Source organism: Centroberyx affinis, unplaced genomic scaffold (genome assembly GCF_046629955.1).
Source record: "Centroberyx affinis isolate AG114_WGS23_722 - 3 ecotype Tasmania unplaced genomic scaffold, CSIRO-AGI_Caff_v1 ptg000116l_1, whole genome shotgun sequence".
NCBI lineage: Eukaryota > Metazoa > Chordata > Actinopteri > Beryciformes > Berycidae > Centroberyx > Centroberyx affinis.
In genome coordinates, this window is record NW_027278817.1 from 305,812 (window position 1) to 331,414 (window position 25,603).

The following is a 25,603-nucleotide window of genomic DNA, read 5'->3' on the forward strand; positions in this document are numbered from 1 at the left end:
TTTTTTTGTTCACATTCAAGTAAACCATTTCATTCTTTTCAGCACTAACAGGTAGCCTATAAATGAGGCAGGCTCATACCCACAACATCAGTTTGGATACTGTTAGGCTATTGGTACCCACAGCGTCTGTTTCCCATTCATTATCAATGGCGCAGCTCCAGGATTTGTCTCATATGGCACCAGGAATTGAGTTATTGCTCCATTGCTTCTGGCTTTTGGAAGGTACTTTGTAATTTTATCTATCAAGACTGAGTTATCCATACTGCCGGCCTACTTTTCTTCTACTTTTTATTTCTCCAGGCTACCATCCATGCACCGCCGGAATACATGGGTAAATTCTGTTATAAGTTGGATTTGCCCTTACAATTCTTGCACAAAATGTGTCGATTTCTTTCTTGGGCTCAGGCTTTTTCGCCTCGGGACACTTGTTAAAGAATGAACTCTCCCTAATAACCCGGGACTCGTCCGGATATTCTCACTAAAAGTGGGTCTGCCACCTATTTTGGGACCGGAACCACTGTTTTAGCAACCTAGTCCTGCTGTAATTTGGGAACCACTGCTTTACCTTGTTATTGCTAATGAAATGTGCTTTCTAGCATAATCACATGGTGTCTGGATCTCAGTCTGTTTTCTTTCAGCTTCGCCCATTGAATGTGTCAAGACCAGGCTCGAGTATCCATAATGCTTTGAGTCACTGTCAATACTAGAGTCAGGCAGTGTGTCAGTGCTCCTCCACACCAATGGTGGGGACTACAGCATTATACCCTTACTTTCACACCGATTTAGTAATCACTGTAGATAACTTTAAAGTCCAAAGTTAGTTTGGAACTGCGGACACTATAGTAGCCAGGCCGTGGGCAGATTTACAAACAGACATTTCCACGGTCCCACCGGCAAATACGCTTCACTCGGAGCGGCTGTGCAGCCTTGACACACGGTTCCCCTGTGCAGAGGTTAACGGTAACCAAGCCCGAGGTCTGAAGGCCTCGACACCTACATTTCTATTAAAAAGGATTAAGAAACATCATCATAATTGAGGTAAGACATCTTTGTCGAGGTCTTTGGTTGTATGTATGCTTTTCATGCAACGGTAGAGACAGACCAGAAAACATACGTGGATATTATCTGACAAGTTAGCCTAGCGTTAGCTTTAGCTAGCTTGTAGCGTGCTAACCCTCGCTCCAAAAGCAGTACTGAGTCTGATATTGAATGAGTGAAGTGTTAGCTAACGCAAGCTAGTAGCTAACGTTACCCAGCTAACGTTCTCCTTAAGTTATTGCTCGTGGAAGAGAAAAGAAAGTGTCGGGAATGAAACATAATTCAATACTACTGATGAGCAGGTGTTATGTTTGACTTATGGCCAGCAAACTTTACGCCAGTTAGCGTTATTTCGCCTCCCACCCTTTGCTATCCGCGGCAGCTGGTTTCTAGCATCGTTTCGTTAGCATTACCACAGTTAACACAGATGAAACTTCCCCCCCCCCAGCTAACATTAGTTTAAGTTACATATATGTTAATTAACCGGCCAACAGATGACTCCATTGGCAAAGGCTTGGGTAGAACACGAAATTAATACTTTTCATTCTGATGCTCTCTTCTTTTTTGTCAAGTGAACTCTGTTTCCTGACTGGCTTTGTATTGTATTCATTAGTATGTGCTAAAACCTTAGTTAAATCTGTGCAGTTGCACATGTCCCACTAGATACCTAGACTAGGAGATTGTCCAGTTCATTTGCTCCAGGCAGCATCCCCTCCTGCCCGTTTCATGATGTTTGTTTTATTCCCTCAAGGTTTCAGCCTAGTTGCTCAGAGATGGCAGACAGTGCAGGGCTACAGTTTGTCAGCCCCTATGCTTTTGAAGCCATGCAGAAGGTGGACGTGGTGCGCCTGGCTGCCCTAAGTGACCCAGAGCTGAGGCTGCTGCTGCCCTGCCTGGTGAGGATGGCTCTGTGTGCCCCGGCTGATCAGAGCCAGACCTGGGCCCAGGACAAGAAGCTCATCCTTCGCCTGCTCTCTGGAGTGGAAGCTGTCAACTCCATCGTAGCGCTGTTGTCCGTCGACTTCCATGCCTTGGAGCAGGATGCACGAAAGGAGCAGCAGCTCAGGTACACTTGGCTTACATATGACAGCATGACTAATTTGTGTCTGGTTACTTGTAGATATAGGAGATGCTCTCTCTCTTCTGTTGATGAAGTCACATTATACATTGCCGTCTTTGTCAAGATACAAAGCGGTGATCCCTGGTTTCTACAATGGCCATTATTTTGTAGATACTTGTGATGGTATACATTGTATGGTATCTCTTCTGTCAGGCACAAGGCTGGTGGCTCTAATGGAGAGAGCATCCTGGTGTCTCAGCTCCAGCATGGCCTGACCCTGGAGTTTGAACACAGTGATCCCCTCAGGAGACTCCGCCTGACCCTCAGTGAACTGCTGGCTATCATGAACAAGGTACAACCAAAGATTCCCACTTAATTCAGTGAATTATGGAACATTTATAATATTCATAAACTTTGTTTATATAGTACTTTTTAAAATAGACTTTACAAATCAAATAAACAATCAAATGAAAGCAAGCAGCACACTCATAAGATAAATAACAACAAGGAAATGGGGAGATTTGATTTTGTTTGTTTTTACCAGCTAAAATCTGAGCTGCTGCATTTTGTATAAGCTGGAGATGTGAAAGAGACTTTTCATGCTAGAGTAGTCTAAATGTGAAGAAATAAAAGCATGAATGACTTTCTCCACATTACTGAATGATTAAAAATGGCTTAATTGTGGAAGTGGTTCTCAGATGAAAGAAGCAAGATTGCACAACTTTCTTCTGCTTGTTCATCAAAGCTCAAGTCCGTATCAAAAATTACTCCCAAATTTCTGGCAGCTGGCTTCACATTGACTGACAGATGATTTATTTCTCAATACTGCAAGTGCCCTACAGTACTTTCATCTTCACCTAATAAGATGATTTGATTGATCACATTGTTTCTTAGGTGGCAGACTCAAATGGAGAGTTTTTCTTGAAGTCCTCTGAACTCTTTGAAAGCCCTGTTTACTTGGAAGAGGTCGCAGATGTGCTCTGTATTCTACAAGCAGGTACCCAACTCACATCATGTTCTGAACAGTTTTTCTTAGAGGTGCCAGGGGGGTGGGGATAATGCGGAATGCAATAGTTTTTGCACACAAGTGTGTAAAACTGTAGTTTGGGGCTCCATACCATTGTTGGCATTAACAGTTTGTGGTCAGAATTGGATCTACTGCATCTGTCCAGTATTACCTCTTCCTTCACAAGAGGGGAGAATATGGAGGATGTGAAGGTTTGCAACATGATACTTCATGTTGTTGAAGGCCAAAAATGAGGCTCAATTATGTGTCATAAGTTTCTGTAGCGATGTTGATGGTTGATGTAAGGAGTTAATCTAAACACTATGTTTCACACCGCTAGAAATTGATAAGAATGATCAAAATCACTCCAGAAACATTTATGGCCTGTTGAAAATAATACTTGTGAAAAGTTGACTTGATTGTTTATATGAACTGATCTTATACTGATCTTATGTACATATTGTTTGTAGAAAATTCCTGTTATATATGTTATATGAAATACATACAAATTTACATCTCAATTGGATGTTTTGACAGTTGGATAGTGATATTTTTTCTATTAACTATATTAAAAAAAAAAAAAAAAGAGTTTGCAAATAGATATACACCTAGCAATAAATGTAGACCTATATTAAACACCACAATTTTAGCTGATATTTTCCCAAGGCCAACCTGAAAAGGATTGATTTGATGCACATTCTCTCTTGCTATTGACATTAAATTGTTTCTGAGTATGTATTTGTTTTGCATTTTGCCGTAGAGCTGCCTTCTTTGCTGCCCATTGTGGATGTGGCAGAGGCTTTACTTCATGTCCGCAATGGTGATTGGTTTCTGTGTCTGCTGGTTGCCAATGTTCCTGACAGCTTCAATGAAGGTAATTCAGCCGTCTCACAAGGCCGCACACGCTGTCAGCTGATAATAAGAGATAGAGTAGCTGGTTAATTGCCAGTACTAGCTTCATGTGGTTAGTAAGCTGATATACTGTGGCAGAAATAGGTCTTTACTTAACATAACGTAGGAGGCTGTGAAAGCCTCACTATAATTACAGGCAGACAATTATTGACTTGCCATTCCATGTTTTCTGACTCAATTTAGCTGTTTCCCTTCTAATTCTAGCCATGCTCCTGGCCCAGGGGTGTATGTATTCGTCTTTGATTGATGATGAACATTATTGTCTCGCTCTGGCCCATAGAGAGTGCTCTGTGTGCTTTGAGAGACACATTATAAGGAAATGCCCGCTGTCTCCAGTGCCTCCTTATCACACAGAGGGTCAGAGCTGAGTCAATAGCTTATTTGTGTGTGTTACATAGCGGCCAACATCAGGGATTCCTTTTGGATTTGTTACTGGAAAAGACCTTGTTTTATTGAATTGAAAGTGAAATGAATTGATTTTAGGGTGAAGTGCTGGAAATGGCTCTGTCTAGAAGCATCAAGATCTGTCATGTTAAACATGAGCTGGTAACTAGGTCTAACTCCACTGGCTCTTTTATGGCATATTATCCAGAAGTGGCGGAGATGGAAACTAATATCATTTCAGTGCATGTCATAGTCTCAGCCAACCATAAACATTTTGCCTCTTAAACTGTCAACTGTGGTGAAGTACAGGCAAAATGAGATGTGGCTTTGGAAATGCTGTCTTCTGACGGCTGTTAAATCTTTTTTACCAGCAAATAAATGAGTCATGATGCTACGGTTTAGAGTATTTATGGATCAACATGACTGGGCCATGACATTGGAGATATGATGCACTTTTACCAATTGTCAATGTGGTACAGAAAAGCAGGAAACCCTCAGGCAAGGATTACATTATAAAAACAAGCATGACGTAAAAGATAGAAAAAATGCAGTGATTATATGGGCCATGGGTTCTTACATTGTTCAGTGAGCAGGTTGTTTACAGAGTGGCCTTATTTCCACTGTAACATCCCTTTATTTTATAATAACCAGTTTAGAAGTTAAAGCTGCACTTTGTAAATTTCAAGGAAATGTAAAAATCCAGAGGATGTTTTTTGGGGTAATATGTTGCCTAACTATCATCTTCTGGCTATATCATACTTTACAAATGAATAACCATATTACACCATTAACATAATTTCATAGTAAATACCTTCTAAACAAGCTAGCAAAGTATAAGTTGTGCAATAATCATAAGCTCCATGCATCTGGGAGAAAGAGCTATGAGCTGCAAGCTGCATTTTTGGTGTCCGACCCAAATGCCAGATTTAGTGCTCACTGTAGCGGGGTGAAATGGAGTTCTTTGATGAAGTGCTTTTCACAGTGGAGCTTCAACTGTCATCCTCTCTCAATTTACAACAGCGTTTTAGAGCTATTCCAATGCTTAAATTCATGGAAACTGCAGCTTTAATATTTAAGTACATTCTCTTAAGCCAACAGTCATTCATTAAATGTACTTAACTAAAATGTGTCTGTCTGTGTCTGCAGTTTGCAGGGGCCTGATCAAGAATGGAGAGCGTCAGGATGAGGAGAGCGTGGGCGGTCGCCGCAGAACTGAAGCCCTGAGGCAGCTGTGTCAGATGAATCCTTCTCAGGCCCTCAACATCAGAGCTATGGTGGTCAGTCACACTATTAATATCATCACAGGGCTCCAAACTAAGGCCAGCCTCCCACTTAATGCAGAACTCCCTGAAGTTCATTAATTTCAGATGAGAGAATCCATCACGACTGCTACATTTCGTTGCAGATACATTGTGATGCAGCTGTTGCAAGCGTTGGATTTTTCCAATGGATTCTACTGAATTTATTCACATTGATTACGCATGCTTAAACGCAAATTAATGTTGTATATAATCTACTGATAGCCAAGCCTTGTCTGTGTTTTCCTGTGTATCCCCAGGTGGAGGAGTGCCACCTGCCCGGCCTGGGTGTGGCTCTGACTCTGGACTATAAACCAGATACAGCAGATGAGGCGGTCAGTCCTCTAGTGTCTTATGTCAGCGGCCTACTGCTGGGCACCAATGGCAAAGTGCGAACCTGGTTCAGCATGTTCATTCGCAACGGACAACAGGTGGGGGCCAGGGTTCACTTTGCATTGCATTCAATATTAACTGTTACTCCATCTATTTACTGAAAAATGTGAGCTATTGCAGCCAAGGACAGAGACGGCATTCACTGTCTCACCCTTGTCATGCACACAAACACTTTTAGTTTGTACATTTACATGCACACAATAAACTCCAGCCTGGGCTTTTAGTTGCATGTCATCCCCCAATCGTTCCTGTCTTTGCCAACTATCGAATAAAGGCGGAAATGCTCCAAAAAATATTTCAAAACAAAACAAACAAACAAAACGCTTCCATCTGACTGTCATCCAATTTTAAGCTAACTTTTGAAATGCCACAAAAAATAAAATACGAATCACGTATCTTTCCATCAGCTGGCATTTCTGGGAGGTCGTGGACGGCGGATATTTTACAGTCAGCCTTTGACTGCAAATGTCATAATTTATTCGACAAATGTGTTCTATTTATTGCATGTATGTATTGGATTTTTTTATTGACAATAAACCCTTCTGCCTCAAGTGAGTGCAAAAGCCTCCCTGCAATATTGAGGCAATGTTATGAAATTTGCCATTTCCATTCAGCTTTTCTAATTCAATACATCATAATTTGCATATAAGCACTTGGATGGAAACACAGCAGTTGACTCATTTCTCTCCATGTCTCTCTGCCTTGCCAGCGTAAGAGAGAAAGCAGCTCGGTGCTGTGGCAGATGCGAAGGCAGCTGCTGCTGGAGCTGGTGGCCATTCTGCCTCGCTCACGCAGCACCCACGGGCTCAACGACAGCGACATGGAGGAGGAGGGCAGTTCAGGATACTCCGGCCTCAGAGAGGAGCATGTGGTGAAGGCCAGCGCCCTGCTCCGACTGTACTGCGCCCTCATGGGCATCGCCGGCCTCAGGTAGATAAAAGAGGTTACAGCAGACCTCCTGCCAGGCGGTCAGACCTTTTGGAATACAGTATTTGTTGTTGTGTGGTATAATATGCCATGGTGTTGTCTAAAAGTGTTAATCCTGAATTATCGTGACCATAAATTTGGGGTATAATTAGATTCTTTAAGAGTTTGATTTTGAGATTAAAAAGTAAAAGCTTTTGCCTCTGTTTTCTCATGACACAAAATACAGGTTTATTTTACTCCAGTTTTAACAAATATTCCAAATGTTGATGTTTTATTGCTAGAAGGACAAGCGGTTTAGTCCACAGACTTCACTAGGGTGAACTTTGATTTCTTAATGTTTTTGGATTTCTAAACTATAAACTGTCCTTGTTTCAGAGTATTCTCTCAATGAAGTGCTTAAATCAAAACCCAACTTTTAAAGTGCTGATTTAACCCCAAAGCTAAAAGGAAAATTGCATTTGGTTATGTTTGTGTATGTTATGTTTTGTTTATGTGGATGAAAAACAGGCCTCTAAGAGCATAGATGGACCAGGGACAAAAATGGTAGCAAACACAAAAGTGAATGTGCTCAATGTATTTCCTCCCCCATCCACCTCCAGGCCTACAGATGAGGAGGCAGAGCAGCTCCTCCAGCTGATGACAAGCCGGCCTCCAGCCACTCCTGCCGGCGTTCGCTTTGTCTCGCTGTCCTTCTGCAAGCTGCTGGCCTTCCCCACTCTGGTCAGGTACATAATCCCTGGCCTTATTTAACTCCTGCTGTTAGAAGCCTTTGTCTTACTCTCAAAACACAATTTTGGTTGGTTTCACAGCCCCTATTCAACTAACAGGTGGTCCCGTGGTCTTGAGGTTTGATTTCCTGCCAATGCAGGCTTCCTGCCAAGACTCTGTCTGCATCCTTTGGCATCTAATGTTGTCCTATGCTATATGGAGTGTGAATATTATCTTCTGTGTGTGTGTGTGTGTGTGTGTGTGTGTGTGTGTGTGCGTCCAGCACCCCGGAGCAGGAGCAGCTGATGGTCATGTGGCTCAGCTGGATGATCAAAGAGGAGGAATACTTTGAGAGGTGAGGAGAAGCTCTCCATATATTCATGATAATGACAACAGGCATTATTGTATCATTAGTCTTGACTGTGCCATATGATTATCAGAGGCAATAATACAGTGACATTATATAATCGTAACCTGTGGTACACAAGAATAAATTTAGTATGTCCAGAAAGCAGTACCTCTCTCAAGATTACTATATGATAAATCTGTGCTTAGTGTGAAGTTTGCATGGAGACACATGGTGTTGTGCTGCTCCTGTGAACACTGGCAGGTCTAACCAATGTACTAACTTGAGAAGTTTTTTTAAAATGATGAAACACTTGGCCAATAAGGTATTGACTATCCATAATGTATCAATGTGACTAGAACTCTGAAATAATAATGTAATAAGATTCACGCTGATATGTAATGACTTATCTCATTGTTTGCTTCACATTATTGAATAGGTAACATTTTGTAAAGCAACATCAGCCAATATAGCAATAAATCTTTACATTTTATAAATGTATTTAGTACATTAAGTATAATCTAAGTGATGCTGACAGTCACATTCAGTTGGACAAAGCTCCTCTCCTCTAGCTTGATTCATTATTAATAGAGTATTGTTGGCTCTTTCAGCCGTATACAATTTGTTAAGGTTTTGACTGTTGCTGTCAAACATGACAAAAAAATAATTTCTTCTGTCTAGTATTTAGCCTTGTGTTACTGTCTTCCCTATGTTTCTTATTATTATAGGATTCAGAGACACTGATCTTTTCTACAGTTGCATTCATTGTAAGCTGCTCTGGTTGAGCACACCAGCTAAAGACTTTAATTGAAACTGTTTGACCAAACAAGGTAGAGGGACAGAAGCAGGAATACTCGGGCTAAGAAGGAAAAAAGGAGTAGAGGGGATTCATTTGTAAAGTTGGGAGCCTGGGATGCCCCACCACTCTGCTGACCCATGGGAAAAAGACAGAGATGAACTCAAGACAACACACATTCACTCTGATAAGCTTTTGTTTGAAGTTAATAAGGTCTTTGTGAAATATGAATTATCACTGCAGCAGTTCAGTCTCCTGTGTGTGTGTGTGTGTGTATATGTGTGTGACTTTAGTCCATAAATCATAAGTTATCACTCCATCAGTGGAGGGACTAAGTGAGTGTCGGGGGGACCATAGGGATACTGGGCTGGTAGAGAAAGCTGTGTGTGTGGGTTGATGCGACTAGCATAATCAGTTTATTAAAATTCTGTCCTGTAAGATGCAGGATTAACGACAAGTCTAAATCTCTTTTCTCTCTTGCCTTGCATGTATATGTGTGTCCTCCTCCTTCCAGTGCTGCGGGCGTATCTGCTTCTTTTGGAGAGATGCTATTACTGGTTGCCATGTATTTCCATAGCAACCAGCTCAGCTCCATTATTGAGTTGGTGTGCTCCACTTTGGGGATGAAGGTAAGGTGGAGGGTGGGAGGGAGGCAGCGATCAATACATCAGTCTGGCTGACCAGCTATTGGCCCAACTCCTCCACTGCAGCAATGGCACATAAAGAGTATATCACTGATGAAACACTTGCAGCATACACATATCTACAAATACACTCCATATCCTGTAGCCAATTTGCTATTTTATTACTTATTAAGTGTACTATTGTTTCCTGCCTCTGTGCTAAGTAGTTTTCCTGTCTCAGTGTATTTTCCACTAAGATGTGTAATGTAATTGGATTTAGAGCCTGTTTGTTTCTACCCCCAGGGCAATCCTATCAATTCAATGTTGTGCCTGCCATGTAGAATTTCTCTTATGAAATATGAAAGGAGGGAATTACTAAATGCCAGCGCTATTGCCTGCAGGTTGTTTTCACTCACAGTAAACCTACCACTGTTGATGTTCTTGATCTTTCTTTGCCGATGTTGTTCTCTCTACAGATTGCCATCAAGCCCAGCTCTCTTAGCAAAATGAAGACCATCTTCACACAAGAGATCTTTACTGAACAGGTACATAGACTACAACTGTCCAACTGTATGGGCTTTTATTCTCATCAACATAGTATTTTACTTTTTTTTTCCATTTTCATCAAGAGCCAAATTCAGGGATGTAACGCATCACTCCTTGTAGCTACTGAAAATGTCATAATTTGTCAAAATGTAATAAAATGTCCCTCTAGTTTCAATATGTAATGAACATGTTAATGTAATAACTTTTTTTTTGGTTAATATAATGTAACATTATTACATTATCCATAACCAATGACTAACATCAAGTAAAAATATGTAAGTAAGTAATAAGTAAAGTTTATTTATATAGCACCTTTCACAAAGTCACAAAGTGCTTCACAGGAGTAAAATAGTTAAAATAAAAGAACCTTAAATTGAATCCTAAACTTGATGGGAAGCCAATGTAAGGAAGCTAAGATGGGTGTGATGTGAGACGTCCTGCTGGACCTAGTCAACAGCTTTGCAGCAGCGTTCTGGACCATTTGTAGACGGTCCAGGGATGACTTGCTGAGGCATGTGAAAAGGGAATTACAGTAGTCCAGGCGGGATGATATAAAGGCATGAATAATCATCTCCAACTCAGCTTGTGACACAACAGACCTGAGTTTGGCAATGTTTCTAAGATGGAAAAAACATGTACGGGACAATGCCTTAATATGTTGATCAAAGTACCTAGCCTGATCAAAAATAACACCAAGATTTCTAAGGTTAGACCATACAGTTGAGGAAAGGGACCAATACACTGAGCAACCTTGGAAACGATACTGTCTGAAGCAATAATAAGAACCTCAGTCTTGTCTGCGTTGAGCTGTAGAAAGTTGTTGGCCATCCAGTCCTTAATGGCAATCAGACAATCGTGCAAAACAGACAGTTTGTCAGTCTTATCTGGCTTAAAAGATATGTACAGCTGAATATCATCAGCATAGCAGTGATAAGAAATACCTTTAAATTTGCTAATAATCAGTCCTAGGGGAAGCATATATAAAGCAAATAGGATAGGACCCAAAACAGAACCCTGGGGCACACCGCAGGATAGGGCAGCAGTTGCAGACATGTAGGGACCAACCAACACAGAAAAACTCCTATCTGAGAGATAGGAGGAGAACCAGTCCAGGGTGCTCCCAGAGACACCCACCCACTGCCTAAGCCTTTTGATCAGAATGCAGTGATCTGCAGTATCAAAAGCTGCGCTAAGATCCAGCAGCACCAAAACGGAGCATTCACCCACATCAGAAGACATCATGATATCATTGGAGACTCTGAGAAGAGCTGTTTCAGTGGAATGCTTCTGGCGGAAACCAGACTGGAACTTATCAAGAATGTTGTGTGCACATCGGGGTGCAGGAGTGACAATGTTGTTGATAGTGTCAAATAGGACTTTAGGATTTCGTTTACTGGAGGATATTAGGTTAGCAAAGTAAGAAGCCCTCGCATCCTTCACCATATTGTTAAAATCAGTTAAAAGGTCTTTGCAATAGATATGGTGAACTTGGAGCTTGGTGGATTTCCACAGTTGCTCCACCCTCCGACATTTACGCCTGAAACAACGAATAGTGTCGTTTAACCAGGGGGATGTTTTGACATATGTATCAATCAATTAAAAATATGTATCTTTATAAGGTAAGAATTGTGGATTAATATAGTAATGTGATGTTATAAATTTATCCAGGAATTTATTACATTTATAGGTTTTATTAAATTTTTAGCCCATTTAGAGGGACATTTTATTACATTATGACAAGTTATTACATTATCTGGCAATTACATTATCATTTGCTGTGCACTAGCAAATGTGTTGTACAGCATTTAATTTTCTACAAATCATGTCTGTTATTTATGGAGCAATATCTAATTAAAAGGAAGTAAAAGCCATATTACTGTGAAAATTTAGCTTAAAGGAATTTCCACAACTTGGCTGCAAAATTTAATTCAAGTCCCCCAAGCCTCTTGTTTGAAAATGAGTTTCACATGACATCACACGATGGGAGAATGCACTTCATCTGTTGTTCATCTGCATGAACTGCTGCCATACAGTGAGGTATGGCACAGTGATGTATGGCGATCTTTCTGATCACAAGGCACCACATGCACTGACATTCTGTACTAAAGCACGTTGTTGTATAAGCAGTGTTTCCATGTATGTACTGTATGTAATATGCTATAAGCTATGTTTGCTCACGCTTCAGTTGCTAATGTCAACTAGCAAGCCAAGTAGCCTAACGTCATAGAAGAGATAAAGGCAGCTGGTCAACTAGGGAGCCAGAGAAATGAAATCACATTCAAACAAAATGATAATTATGTTTGTACATCATCTCCACAAATGCACTGTGGGACTGTACAGAATCTATACTTGTTGTTTCTCCATTATCCAGTGTTGCTGTATTGATGCCATTGTGTGCGTTTCTGTTGTGTACTGCAGGTGGTTACAGCCCATGCAGTGAGGGTTGCAGTGACCAACAACCTGAGCGCCAACATCACAGGCTTCCTGCCCATTCACTGTATTTACCAGCTGCTACGTAGCCGAGCCTTCACCAAGCACAAGGTCTCCATCAAGGTAGGAGAACTGCACACACGGATGGCTGATCACTGGTTTCTGGGTGATGCTTAGGCCTGTTGTCTTCCTACACAGTTGTTTGAATGTCCCTGACTGTATCCACAGGACACATTACAGTAACCCAAGCTCCAGTTAAAAGAACATCGCCAATTTATTTTATGGAGCATTAAATAAAATGCAGTTAGTCTGCACTGCTTTATTATTACAGACTAACTGATCCAGGTCTAGGGGGCATAGCGTTTAAAACGTACTTACTCTGTATTAAGCCCTAAGGAGTATTTATTGTACACATTAGGAAAAATGAGAAGCCACCAAGCATCACATTTATACTTAAAGTTATAATCTGTAGTTACAGTATCGTGTCCAACGCACAGAACCATTGTCACCCAACTGCTGACTTTAATTACTTATTAGTTATTTAGTGATGTTTTTGATTATTTTTTTCACATGGACTGTAAGTGGCAGTTAAACATGAGTTTTACATGTATTCTGATGTTTGCTTACATATGTAATGCTTGTAAACAATGGAGGATAACCAACCTGTATTTTGACTTATGATGGTGTCAAGGTCCAACAAACATAAAGAATGGACAATGAAAATAAGTGAATATACAGTACTACAAAATTTAAAATGTATTTTGCCCTCTGGTGTTGTCCTTGTGTGCATGTTGTAGGATTGGATCTATCGCCAGCTGTGTGAGACCACCACCCCCATCCACACCCAGCTGCTCCCCCTTATTGACGCCTACATCAACTCCATCCTCACCCCGGCCTCCAAGGCCAACCCCGAGGCCACCAACCAGCCTATCACCGAGCAGGAGATCCTCAACGTCTTCCAGAGCTCCGCTGGGGTGAGTCAACCCGAGGGCTTCACACAAAAGGTTAAAGGAAAAATCCACCCGTAAACACTGTTAAACAGCTATTGGTGGTGCACCTTGCATTTCTAGGCCCATTTTGTTGTTTGGTGGTGTATTTTTCGTATTCCTGTGGATAATTGGCCAAATGTAGACAACATAATGTCACATCGAGATCCAGCGCAGCTACAATAGAGTTTAATAGCAGAGTAACGGTATCAAAGAGAAAGTTCACCAATGTTCACCAATCAACCGAAAATCCACCGTAGAACAGGCAGAGATACCGATTTCTCCACTGACAGTAGCCTCGATAGACCAGAATGCATTGCAGCGATTGCTAGCACTATCATCACTCTCTCCACCTCACGTATAACCCACAGCTGAATGCAACTAGTTCACACCTGTTCTCCGGGGGTTGTCAAAAGTCATTCTGGTAGGAGAAGAGGCAGGGTGAGGGAAAGTGGTTACACAATTATTATTTTTTACGACACTCCTGGAATGCATTGGGCATCATAGATTGCTATTATCTAACAGTGTAAGAGTATCTGAGGGTGGATTTTTCTTTTAAGTAACCAGGAATGGTACATCAATCTGTTGCATTGGTATTTTGCATTTGGTATCTTCGTCGCTAACAGTGCAGAAATATTAATATTTCAATACATAGTCCTTCCTGGTCTGCAGCCAGATGTACGACTTGAGTCATTCAGTATTTTCGAATTGCAACAAATTGTGAAATGGAAATCAACAACATGTAGTAAAGTCCACAATCCAAACACTGCAGCTAAAGAATCGACAGGGCGCTAGTCTGTGTCATGGTATAGTCCATCCTTCCCTTTGGTAGCCCTCAACGGCAAGCTGCCTTTAATATCATAACTTCCTGTAAGTCGGACTCTCTGCTTCCCCTGGCATGCTTTATCTAATTATGATATATATCAGCAACACTGTATTGATTTTCTCCATCCACCTCATTCTTTTAGTTGCTTGTAATCTTTAGAGCAAGTGCTTCTTTGTTGCTAGCAGGGTTTAAGAGTTATGGATTATATGTTCTGTAATCAAATTACAAACAATGGTAACTGTCTGTTACAGTTCTGTAAAACCCATAGTAATCACATTACAGATAATTGTGGCAGTGAATTGATCTATCTGGTCTCTGATTACTTACTGAAACATGTCCAAAGACATAGTATTTAGGTATTTAGATTGTAAAATTATCGCTACAAGCATAATTTTGCATAACATGACAATTGGTTAATAACAGCTATAGTTGATGGCATTCTTCAAGTTAGAGTTGGTGTAAATTGGTTTAAATTGTTTTAACTGAAGATTATATGGATTGGTATCCATAGTCATTAAAATTCATAGTAATGCGTTTGAGCGTTCCAGTGGATTATATTACTGATGACGATGTGGAGTCCTGTTGCGCTGCCTGACCTGTAGTTGTTTTTCCCTTCTCTCTCTCCTTCTGTTGGCTAGCAGGGGGAGGGCGGTCGAGGCGGACGCCTACGCTACACCATCACCACCCAGCTCCTCATCCTCTACTACATCCTCTCCTATGAGGAGAACCTCTTGGCTAGCACAAAGCAACTGGGTATGTACAAGGCAATGACTGAGTCCCGTACCACACAGCGCTGTGCCTGGCTTCCCTCTGTGCTGTTGGCTGGTTTTCTTTCCTTTACATTTCTTATTTTCTCTTTTCTTTTCTGCCCTCTCTGAGGCGCATCCATTGTCTTCTCCTCCACTGAAGGATGTATTCTATGTTTGAGCTGGAGAGAGTTTGTCAGGGAGCCAGAGGAGGAAAGGCAACTTTTGTCCTCTGTTAAGCTGTAGGAAATGCGCTCACTGTGGATGTGGAGTGATTCATCCTTTTCTCTCTCGGTACTGACTGTTGGCTCTTTGTCAGCCCTCCATTTATTCTCTATGGAGCAGCCAAGTACAATGGCTGCGGGAGCTAAGCTAACTAGGACAGCTGTAGGTTAGATTGAGCATTAGCAGTTAGCCTAGTCAGTGTTTATTCTCTCCCATGATGAGCTCTCCTCTTGCCCTTCATTAGGCCAGATTTATGTGAGTGTTTATGCCCATCTCTTTAATTGCTGTGTTTACCCAAGTGCTCCCGCAGCCTTCAAGGAAGGAGTAATGATGCCCATCAGCAGTGGTAATGAACCCACGTCAATGAAAAATCACCTCCGCTCCTCCACGCGTTGGCACAGGGGTTTTAGCATCCTTCCACAGCCAAATAAAACACTTATGCTCTATCCTCTCCTCTTCTCGCTTTATGTTCTCACCTTTTTGATTACTCCATTCATTCCTTATCCTCCTGTTTTCTCTGCATCACTCCCCTCTTTGACCTCTCTCTCCCTTTTTCTTTTTCAGCCTTGATGCAGAAGAAGCCAAAGTCCTACTCAGCAGCCCTGATGGACCAGATCCCCATTAAGTACCTAGTCACTCAGGCCCAGGGACTACAGCAGGAGCTTGGAGGTGAGTGTTTACCATTGGTTCCATCCCTAAATACACTGTTCTCGTTTAATAATATATGGTATTATATGCACTGGAGCACTTCGGTTACATGGCAAGATTATAGCTGTAACCCAAACTACATCTCACTGTGCCGTAAACATCATCAAACTCCACCTCAGAAATGGGTTGGTTGGATGTGCTCACGAAGCGTCTTCCCTCCATATTTCCTTCCATACCTCCCTCCTATCCTTTCTTCCTTTATAAACCTGCCTTCTTTTTCTTCCTTCCTTCTCTGCTCTCCTTGACTCTGACTCCTCTCTCTCCCTTCTCCCTCTTCCCCCCTCTGTCTCTCTTTCCCCAACCACATTTCCCCTTTTCTTGGGCTGTAATCAGGAACCTAAATGAGCTGTCATCCCCCAATGGAAATGAATGAGAGTCGTGTGCCCAAAAAACAAGAAATTCTGAAAATAACAAACAAACTGACAAATCATCCCTCGGCTCTCTTTTCCGGTCCCCAGGTCTGCACTCGGCCCTGCTGAGGCTGCTGGCCACCAACTACCCCCACCTCTGTCTGGTGGAGGACTGGGTGTGTGAGGAGGAGGTGACTGGCACCCTGCCCCTGCTGAGGAGGATGATGCTCACCAGCAACACCTGCAGATACACCCAGAGCCAGCTCCACCAGGGTGAGGAGGGCGGGAGGAAGGGGGGAGGGAGATCGGAGAAATGGGTTTGGGATAGTGGTTCTGAATTCTATCTCCCATGCCTTTCTTCTAAGATTGCCTGATTTTCAGAAGTTTGAGAATAATAGTTTATAAAGTCCTTTAACAATCAAATAAAGGCAAATATAAACAAGGTGGCACCACATGATTTAAAAAGATAAAAATAGAGGGTAAAAAACTGTAATATTATAACGATAGTAAAACAATACAATTGAATAAAAGACATCACATAAAAGCAAGTCTATAACAAGGCAACAAATTGTGCAGTCCAACTCTCAGCCGATCAATAAGAAATATGGCACCTTGTTTTGACCTGTAATTGTAGCGCCTCCCCCTTGGGGAAAGTCAATGTAATTTTAAAAATTGGATCTATGGTGGCTGAAATACCATGCGTGGCTCATGGGTAGCGCTGCCCCTTGGGCCAATCAATGTCATTTTTTAAAATGCCAAAATCCATAGACCTCTTCCGATTTAATCGTTTGGTTACAAAAATATGTTTTAAATGGTGAATCCAGAAAGATCTCATTGGTAACCACCAGTGAGTAAATATGTCTTGGTGCTGGGAAGCAAGCAGGGGTTTCGTTCTAGTGAAACCAGCATGCACAACACACACTTGACCTTTCAAGTGGACAACTCAGTCTCCAGGCATTTAAAGAAAAGTCTATGAAGTATCTCTGGCTCTCTTTTAATTCTGTGATGTGTAGAGATGTGTAGATCTACTACACATCTCTCCTTTGATCCACACTTTAGTGAGATAACTCAAAATTTGAAATTCACTCTCTAAGTCAAGCTCCAGTTTACTGCTTTAAGTCTGTGCTATAGAGGCACACACCACATCCAGGTATTTGTGGGGTACAGTTAACTGGCTTAGAATGCTACAAGTCCTCCTTCATGGCTGTTAGTATTGTGAACTTACCAGCTATGTATTTTAGAATGATCAGGGCATGCCAAAAATAACACATTTTAGTTTAGGTTTAGGTACTTTGACAATCGAAAACATGTGTCTGCTCAGGTTGGTTATGAGAAATGTGGCCCTTGCAGGCATGTGGTTACATTCACCCCACCCAAACCCCTTCCCTACTGTGTGCGTTTACGGCTCAGATCAGTGAATGAACCAACACAAGCGCACCACAGCTCTAGACTATTAAGATGTTACTCAACCATTTATTCCTCCAGCCTTCCAGAAGTTACCGTCCAGCAGTCCCAGGCTGATGCGGATCCTGGAGCACCTAACGCTGCTGTCACCCGGAGACCTGATCCCTTACTCTGAGGCCCTGACAGCCAGCATGGGTCTGCTGCTGGAGCCTGCTGTGCCTCGCCGCATACTGCAGACCCTCAACAAGCTCTGGATGGGCCTCAACACTGTAATGCCCCGCAGGTACATGCGCTGACATTCTGGATGCAGGCCAGAGGCACCTGTGTCAAAGGTGCCAGTGTTCTGTGGCTGCTTAAATAGGAACTGCTGAATGCCTCTGTCAGGGTGTCTGCAGGTCTGATTTAAATCATGTTATCTAAAGTCAAGGCTTTAAATGGTTACAGTTAAATATAGCATTTTAAGTCTTAAATCCAGTTTTAGAAGTGTTGCACTGTTTTTCCGGTGACAAATCAGCCCAGTCACACAGACCTATATTTTTGTCTACAGCTTGTTTTTTGCATTTATTTCAGTTGCAACAGTGCAATATTTCATTGACTGGCATTAAAAAGGTCTTAAAAAGTCTTAAATGTAACTTGATGAAATAGACACGCTGTTTTCTTTACTGAATTTCTTTGATCAACTACATTATTCCTCCCTATGCTGTGGACAGTTCAGTTTGTATTATTGAACATTCATTACTGCCCACTTAACAGTCTGAGTCTGACTTTGTCCTATCCTCTAATCTGTGATTAACAAACGTTCTGCACCAGTGAGAAAAGTTAGAACAACTGATTGTGAGAGCACCCGGGCAGATTTTTTGTGGATATGGTATCTTTCCTGCTTCAGTGCTTTATTAGCATAGCTATGAATGAATGGCATAATTTGGGTGTTATGACTCAAACATACATTGAGTTCACAAAATCAGTCACGGGACTTCCAAGCTATCTTGACTTCACTGATTAGAGCATTGGTTCTCTGTTATTTTTAGCTTTGGGAGAGTGTTGCTCATCTTTACAAATATTGATTCAAGGGGCCTTGGCCCAAGGAAAACATAAATATGAATTCATAAATTAAGTGATATTCCCCTTTTAAGCTGCTTGTTAGCTTGATTATTGTATGTTTTTCAATGAAAGGTTAACAGTAGTACTTGACTTGATGTTGTCTCCCCTAAGGCTGTGTAAAGTTGCTATGAGACTCAGTAAATGGATTAAAGGAAGACCTATGGAGCACAGTAGTTGCCCTTAACCCCAGGCTGCTTGCTCAATGATTATTGTGTGAATAGATCAGAGGTATCGAGCCAGGCCACTCCGTAAGCCTGCCTGAACTCTCTGGACATAAGAGGGTGACCCTCACTCTGCCCCAAGGCCCACAGGAGCACAGTTACTAAAGCTCGGAGCACACATCCTATCGATCCAGAAAGGGGAAAAAGAGAAAGGGGTCTGTAACAAGAACAGCTCAGGGCAGGAAAACTGAGGGAGACTCTCCATGGGGGAGGTGTAAGGGATTGTTGTCTCCCACCCCTCCCTCTCCCACCCCTCCCTCTCTCTCTCTCCTTCTCCTGGTATTGAATGTTGTGGAGGGCCAGAGGCGGGGGCTCTGCTGAGTCTGGGAGCAGGGCAGCAGTGTCAAGTCTCACACAGATCTACTGATTCATGTCAGTGTGCAGGCTGCAGGAGGGCGTGCAGCTCCAAGTGTACCCTGCTGCTTATAATTTACCATTGGTCTGATAAGAGAGATTGAAGGTGAAATGCCGCCACAGGAGTTTTCTGTGGGTAACTGAATAACTGAAGTAATTAAACCACTCCTGAAGTAGGTTGTATAATATTCCAAAATACTAAAAATCCATTTTGGGGAGAAAAAAAACCTTTCAAAATCTCTAAAATGTAGTGGATTTGCTTGGTATAAGCATTATCATTTTGCCAACCAAAGACTATACCTGTTATCCTTTTAAAGATCTTTTTATTACTAAATAAGCCTTTTTTCTCAAATGGAGGACATTTCATTTTCAAATGAAACTAATCGTCAGTGTGATGTGTGTGAAAGTTTCAACTCATGCATCTGTGTTGCAGGTTGTGGGTGATGACCGTAAACGCCCTCCAACCTTCAGGTAAACTCCTCAGGCAGCAGAAGTACAGTCAGAACGACCTGATGGTGGATCCTCTCATTGTGCTGCGCTGTGACCAGAGAGTATACAGGTAACTAAGAGGATTAAAGGGAAAAGTCAGGATTATGGGACATATTAAGTTTCTCTTATTTACTGATGATGCTGATTGCTGCAGAGTACATTGACACGCGATAAGGTAGAAACATACTGGAAGCATCAGACGTGTGCATTTTCGAACGCGACAGTTTTTTTCAATGTCTCAATGTATACTAGCCCCAAAACACTTGTCTTTTGTTTTTTTCTGGAACCAGAGTTAGTCTGTTTTGAGACAAAAGGACATTATCCATGTATTTAATCAGGGTTTTCTTATTGAGAAGTAGGCTACAGCAAGCCAAGACATGGATGAGGAAAGGCACTCACTAGCTAGTAGCATACAACCGTCAAAGTTGTGGACAGAATATGGGCACTACATTGTCTAGCTAGTTGCCAAATATACGAAGCAGACTGTAGAGCAGACCATGGAACAGAAAATATGATAAAGAAACACTACCCATTGTGTAGAGATGCAGGTGCCAGTACTGCTGATGCTTCAAATCCGCCACCCGCAGTGTGCCATGAAGCGTCAAATTAGGAGTGAGAAGTGACGCACTTCAATTATCACTTCCAATGCATCTGGGCCTTTGCAGTTGTGGTTTGAAGCGGACCAGCATTGTTGTTGGCTTCTTGTTGCTTGCATGGCTCCACAGGAGTGGAGTTAAGATATAACGGAAAAGGTAATAAGCCACTTACAAGTTGTACTCACCACTGCTGAGAGCAGAGTGGCACCGTTTGTGTGTGGATGTTGATAGTGAGGATTTACACTGATTATCTACTAATTTCACTTCAAACAAACTTGCAGAAGTTGGAAACTGTAGACTCCCTTTTGTGCTACAAGTTGTCTGTATCATGAAATGTGTGATTGCACCCTAACATATGACTTTGTGTTTTTCTCCAGATGTCCTCCTATGATGGACATTGTCCTTCACATGTTGAACGGCTACCTGCTGGCCTCCAAAGCCTACCTGCACTGCCACCTGAAGGAGACAGCTGACTTTGACCGGCAGACCCAGACCGTCTCAAACCTGGGACTGCCTGGACAGCCGGATACACCTGAGGTCACGAGGGAGGAGCTGAAGAACGCCCTTCTGTCTGCACAGGTAGATACATTAACCATTGTATACACAGGCACTCACTAACTCACACATTCACACACCATACTGTCTCCCTCACATATGCAAACTCTCTTATCTCACTCTCTCACATTATGCAAACTCTCTTATCTCACTCTCTTAAGAATGACTCTTATTTGGATATTTATATTATGGTATGTAGGAAGGGTGGGGGCATGCCAGCTAAATGAATATTAAGGAGAAACAGTTGATTCTATCAGACCAGATTAGATGAAACTTTAATGATCCCTGTGGGGAAGTTTTTCACCAAATAGTGGTGAAAGGATACAGTAAAGAGTACAAGTAATATATAAAACAAGTATAAACAAGAATACAGCAAATGGGGTTCATTTAAACATAAGTAACCAACAATTTCAACACTAGAAAATGTTACGTAGAATTTATGAATGCAAAGTATGGAGAACAGCATTATTGGGGTGTGAGAGATAACAGCAGTAGAATTTACTGAGATAAAAAATGAATGCAGAATATGTATAAGAAAATACACCAAAAATACGTAATATACAGTATGTAGACTTGACCTTCCATATGCAGCTATGGTTACCACCTATTTCTCCATGTAACCTCAGGACAGTGCAGCGGTCCAGATCCTCCTGGAGGTATGCCTGCCCACCTCCGAGGAGCAGCAGCTAGGCGCCAACACCGAGAGCCTGCTGCGGAGCATGAGGGGCCCCCTGCCGGGGAAAGCCAAGACGGGGTGCGTGGGGCCAGGGGCCAGGAGGGGCGGCGAGGAGGCCGAGCCAGAGGCAGGCCTGCTCAGCGACCTCCGGGAGGTGCAATGTCTCATCTGTTGCCTGCTGCATCAGATGTTCATCGCCGACCCCAACATTGCCAAGCTGGTCCACTTCCAGGTGATACACGCTGGGCAAGAGATGCAGCGGGCAGCACACTTGATATTTCTTCTTGTACTGAGATAGTGGGAAGGCTGGGAGGGTTGCAGATTAGGGGAAACACAGGAGAGAGAGAGATGTAGTAGGATTGAATCTTAGGCCAGCAGGGGAACGTTGTTCTAGATGTTGTGACATTTTTACATAAATGTAGATTTTCTTCCTTCCAAATAACAGCTTTTTGCCGTGCAGAAAGTAATGTTTTCATGTGTATACCATTAATGTGTGAATAGTCCAGTGGATAGTGCCATATTGCTGAATATACTTTCTAGTCAGTAGGTCAAAAAGAGTCAAGTCATGTTGACCCCATTAGTCATCACATTCTGTCAGAGCGTTAGTAGTAAGTGACTACAGCATTCCCAGAAGTAGCAGACGGCCATATGGTGGACTTCATCAAACCAATCCTCCCTCTCTGTCACTCTAATCCACCCTTGTCCATGCTGCCAAGCAAAAGCTGCCTGTGTGTGTGTGTGTGTGTGTGTGTGTATGTGAGTGTGTGAGCGTGCATGCATGTTGAAGATAAAAGAGCAGTGGTGCATGTAAACGACTGCTCCATCAAATCCACTACTTATCCCAAACTTATCATCCCACTCTTTTATTCTAAGTGTCTTATTTCCTGTTCTCTCTCCCTCTGTCAGGGTTACCCTCAAGCTCTGCTGCCTCTCACCGTGGCAGGCATCCCCTCCATCCATATCTGTCTGGACTTCATCCCAGAGCTGCTGGCCCAGCCCCAGCTGGAGAAGCAGGTGAGGCCTCCCCCCCTCCCCTTCTCCTCTTCTCTCCTTCTCGGCTGGCTTTGAATCCTAGAGCTCCCCTGGGCTTGTGCCAGCACCTTTCTTACACTGTCATTTTTTAAAGCGGCTCTATTGGGTGCACTTTACTCTTTGAGAGTTTGCGTATTTGCTGAAAGTCAAGTAAAAAATGATTGTCTTCAACTGTTTCGCATTTGTGTGTCCCCACAGATCTTTGCCATCCAGTTGCTGTCGTACCTGTGTACCCAGTACGCCCTGCCCAAGTCCCTCAGCGTGGCCCGGCTGGCCATCAGCGTCATGGGCACCCTGCTCACAGGTCAGCTAGCAGCTCTTGACGTCTTTGCACTTCACATTTCACACACTTATGCTTGTTGTCTTGGCCTCCTGTACCCCCAAATCCACTTCTTTTTAGCTATTTTTTTTGTGTGCATCATTGCATTTGACACTCGCAGACTGTCTATATGCATCCTTGTCCAATGTACAGTATACATTTGTGTATGTCGACACTCCCTCTTTCTCCCTCTATATTAGGCTGCCACCTTCTGGCCGCTGGCTGTTAGTGCAACATTTTATTTCTCCATTACACAAGGGTACAGCCTGTACCAGCCTCCCTGCTGCTATATTTAGTGTTTACGTAGTTCTCATGTGTATGTGTGTGTGTGTCCTTGTTTTAGTGCTGACCCGTGCCAAGCGTTTCTCCTTCTTCATGCCCACCCTTCCATGCTTGGTGGCCTTCTGCCAGGCCTTTCCTCCACTCTATGATGATGTAGCAGCCCTGCTGGTACAGGTGGGGCAGGTTTGTGCCTCCGACGTGGCAACCAAGGCCAGGGACATTGACCCTCTCATTGCCCGTAAGTATTGGTAGCCCTATTAGTCATATTAGTCATAGTGTAATAGTAATAGTGTCTAGTGTAATAGCAAATTGTTATTTAAGTGGCCTGATAATGGCTTGTCTAATCCATAGGCAACAATTTTGACCAATACCCAAGGTCAGATGTAATTATCCCTCCCTCAATTAGCTCATGATCATACAGCAAGTGTGATCTACTGTTACTAACGTCCCATACATATACACTATAGATACGTTTCAATAGGGACATATCAAAAAACATAAAATGGGGAAAAGAAAATATTAGGATTAGGAAGTAGAAATTCTTCTCTGTGCCAATACATAGTGACAAATGAGCAGCAATAATATGCTGCAATTGAGCACATGTAATGTGAACCAGCATCATAAAAAAATATAAATATATGCATTATATATAAACATGTGTATGTGAAGAAAACAGTGTCAACTCAGATGCGAGTTGTAAAAAAAAAAAAAAAAAAATGTAAACAAACATGTCAAATATAGACAACATGAAGATAATGATGCACACAATGTGTGAATTACTAGCTGTCCACCTTATCACACAATCCGGATAGAGGTACCGTATGTACAGAAAAAAGTGACAATGTGCAAGGCTTAAGTGCATTGTTGTCTGCTCTCATTTTCACCATCATGATCAGAACATATTTAGAAAGGGAGATGGCATATGTTCAGGAATATGATATGTACTGACTCCTATGTAGAGAATATACAATATACATAAAAAAAACATGGAACAGTAAAAAATTCAGTGTGGAGTGTGGAACAGTATGGAGGTAAGTCATATAAATGTATGAGCAGTTGATCTCCAGTGGTTTAACTTTGCATCTCCTCCCTCAGGACTGCAGTATCTGAAGGAGAAGCCGCAGGAGGTGCTGGCTCCAGGAGGAGGCTCCTCCAAGCTGAGTTTACCCCAGAGGACAGCAGAGGAGCTGGGGGGAGCCGACCCCGACGTCCAGCTCTGCTACCGCGTAGAGGCCACCTTCATGGACATCATCGGCTCCAGCCTCCATGGACTATAGACCAAACACACACACACACTGGGGAGGGAGAGGAGGGACTGGACTTAAACCAACAACTCTTAAGCACTGCCTCTGAAACACATTCACACTCCCGGAAGGGCTACTGTCAACACGGATCCGTTCATCTCACAACAGATGGAGTCAGACTGTCGTCACCTTTGTCAAGGGCTTTCAGATTATGTCAGGCCGTGGGTTTATTCTCCTGATATTTATATACATGATGTTGCATGTCCTTTCTAGCCTGTTCAGTCTGGATTGGGGCAAGTACCGAAAGACATTCTCTATCATCAGCCTTCTTTGTTTCACACACCGGTGCATTGTAAATATATCATGATGTGCAAGTTATTTAGGAATTGTATGTCTTTGTATGCATTGTCAGTTTGTAGAGATTGAAAGTTTTTAAATGGGTCTGTTTTCTTGACCACTGTATACATATTTTTCTAAGCTGCAAGTGTTGTTACCTTTTTGTCAGCGATTTTAAAAAAAGATTTGGTTTCCTTGAAATATGTAGAGCTTTTGTACTGTATTTGTTTGTAATAAAACAAAGAAAACGTTTGGATGAAGACGTTTATTTTGCACAACAGGAAAGATTTGTGGAGGATTTCCAGTGGTTTTCACTTTGTTGGACTGGATTTCAGTCATTATTTGATAAAGTGTGTCTGGGCTGTGTATTCCACTGGTTAGAGGTCTAGTGACGGACATCTGCTGGTTTGGCTCCAAGTGATATTTAAGATTTACTTCCCTTTGTGTTCTTCTAAACCGCTCTGAAGCCCACAGCATAAACTGTCAGTCTTACCTCTGTGGCTTAGGTGGAAAAAGCAACTTATTACACACATCTGTCTCTATTACATTTACCAGGAGGGGGTGTTTGTTTTGACACACTGAACATTCACCGTGAATAAAACTGATAGTTCACTTGTCTGACTGCTTCTGAGACAGATAACAGCTTATGTAAGTGTGTATATACGTATTTGTATTTTTGGTAGCAA

General features: G+C 42.3%; 1 protein-coding gene across 2 annotated transcripts; it reads left to right on the forward strand.

Annotated features, from left to right (window-relative positions):
• The first annotated feature begins 739 nt into the window (after window positions 1-739).
• ints2 (integrator complex subunit 2) lies at window positions 740-25,134 on the forward strand. Of its 2 annotated transcripts, none has more exons than XM_071527789.1 (25): window positions 740-1,038; window positions 1,790-2,104; window positions 2,312-2,450; window positions 2,993-3,095; window positions 3,865-3,978; window positions 5,547-5,677; window positions 5,959-6,129; window positions 6,801-7,021; window positions 7,618-7,743; window positions 8,010-8,081; window positions 9,383-9,497; window positions 9,968-10,036; window positions 12,456-12,590; window positions 13,265-13,441; window positions 14,918-15,032; window positions 15,815-15,919; window positions 16,417-16,581; window positions 17,794-17,995; window positions 19,822-19,947; window positions 20,851-21,052; window positions 21,655-21,936; window positions 22,611-22,718; window positions 22,935-23,040; window positions 23,399-23,575; window positions 24,433-25,134. In XM_071527789.1, the coding sequence occupies exons 2-25, from the start codon at window positions 1,812-1,814 to the stop codon at window positions 24,612-24,614; spliced, it is 3,636 nt and encodes a 1,211-aa protein (XP_071383890.1). In that variant the 5' UTR covers window positions 740-1,038; window positions 1,790-1,811; the 3' UTR covers window positions 24,615-25,134. The 2 variants fall into 2 exon arrangements, with proteins under 2 accessions (XP_071383890.1, XP_071383897.1); XM_071527796.1 differs by having other exon boundaries at window positions 14,921-15,032.
• Window positions 25,135-25,603: the final 469 nt, after the last annotated feature.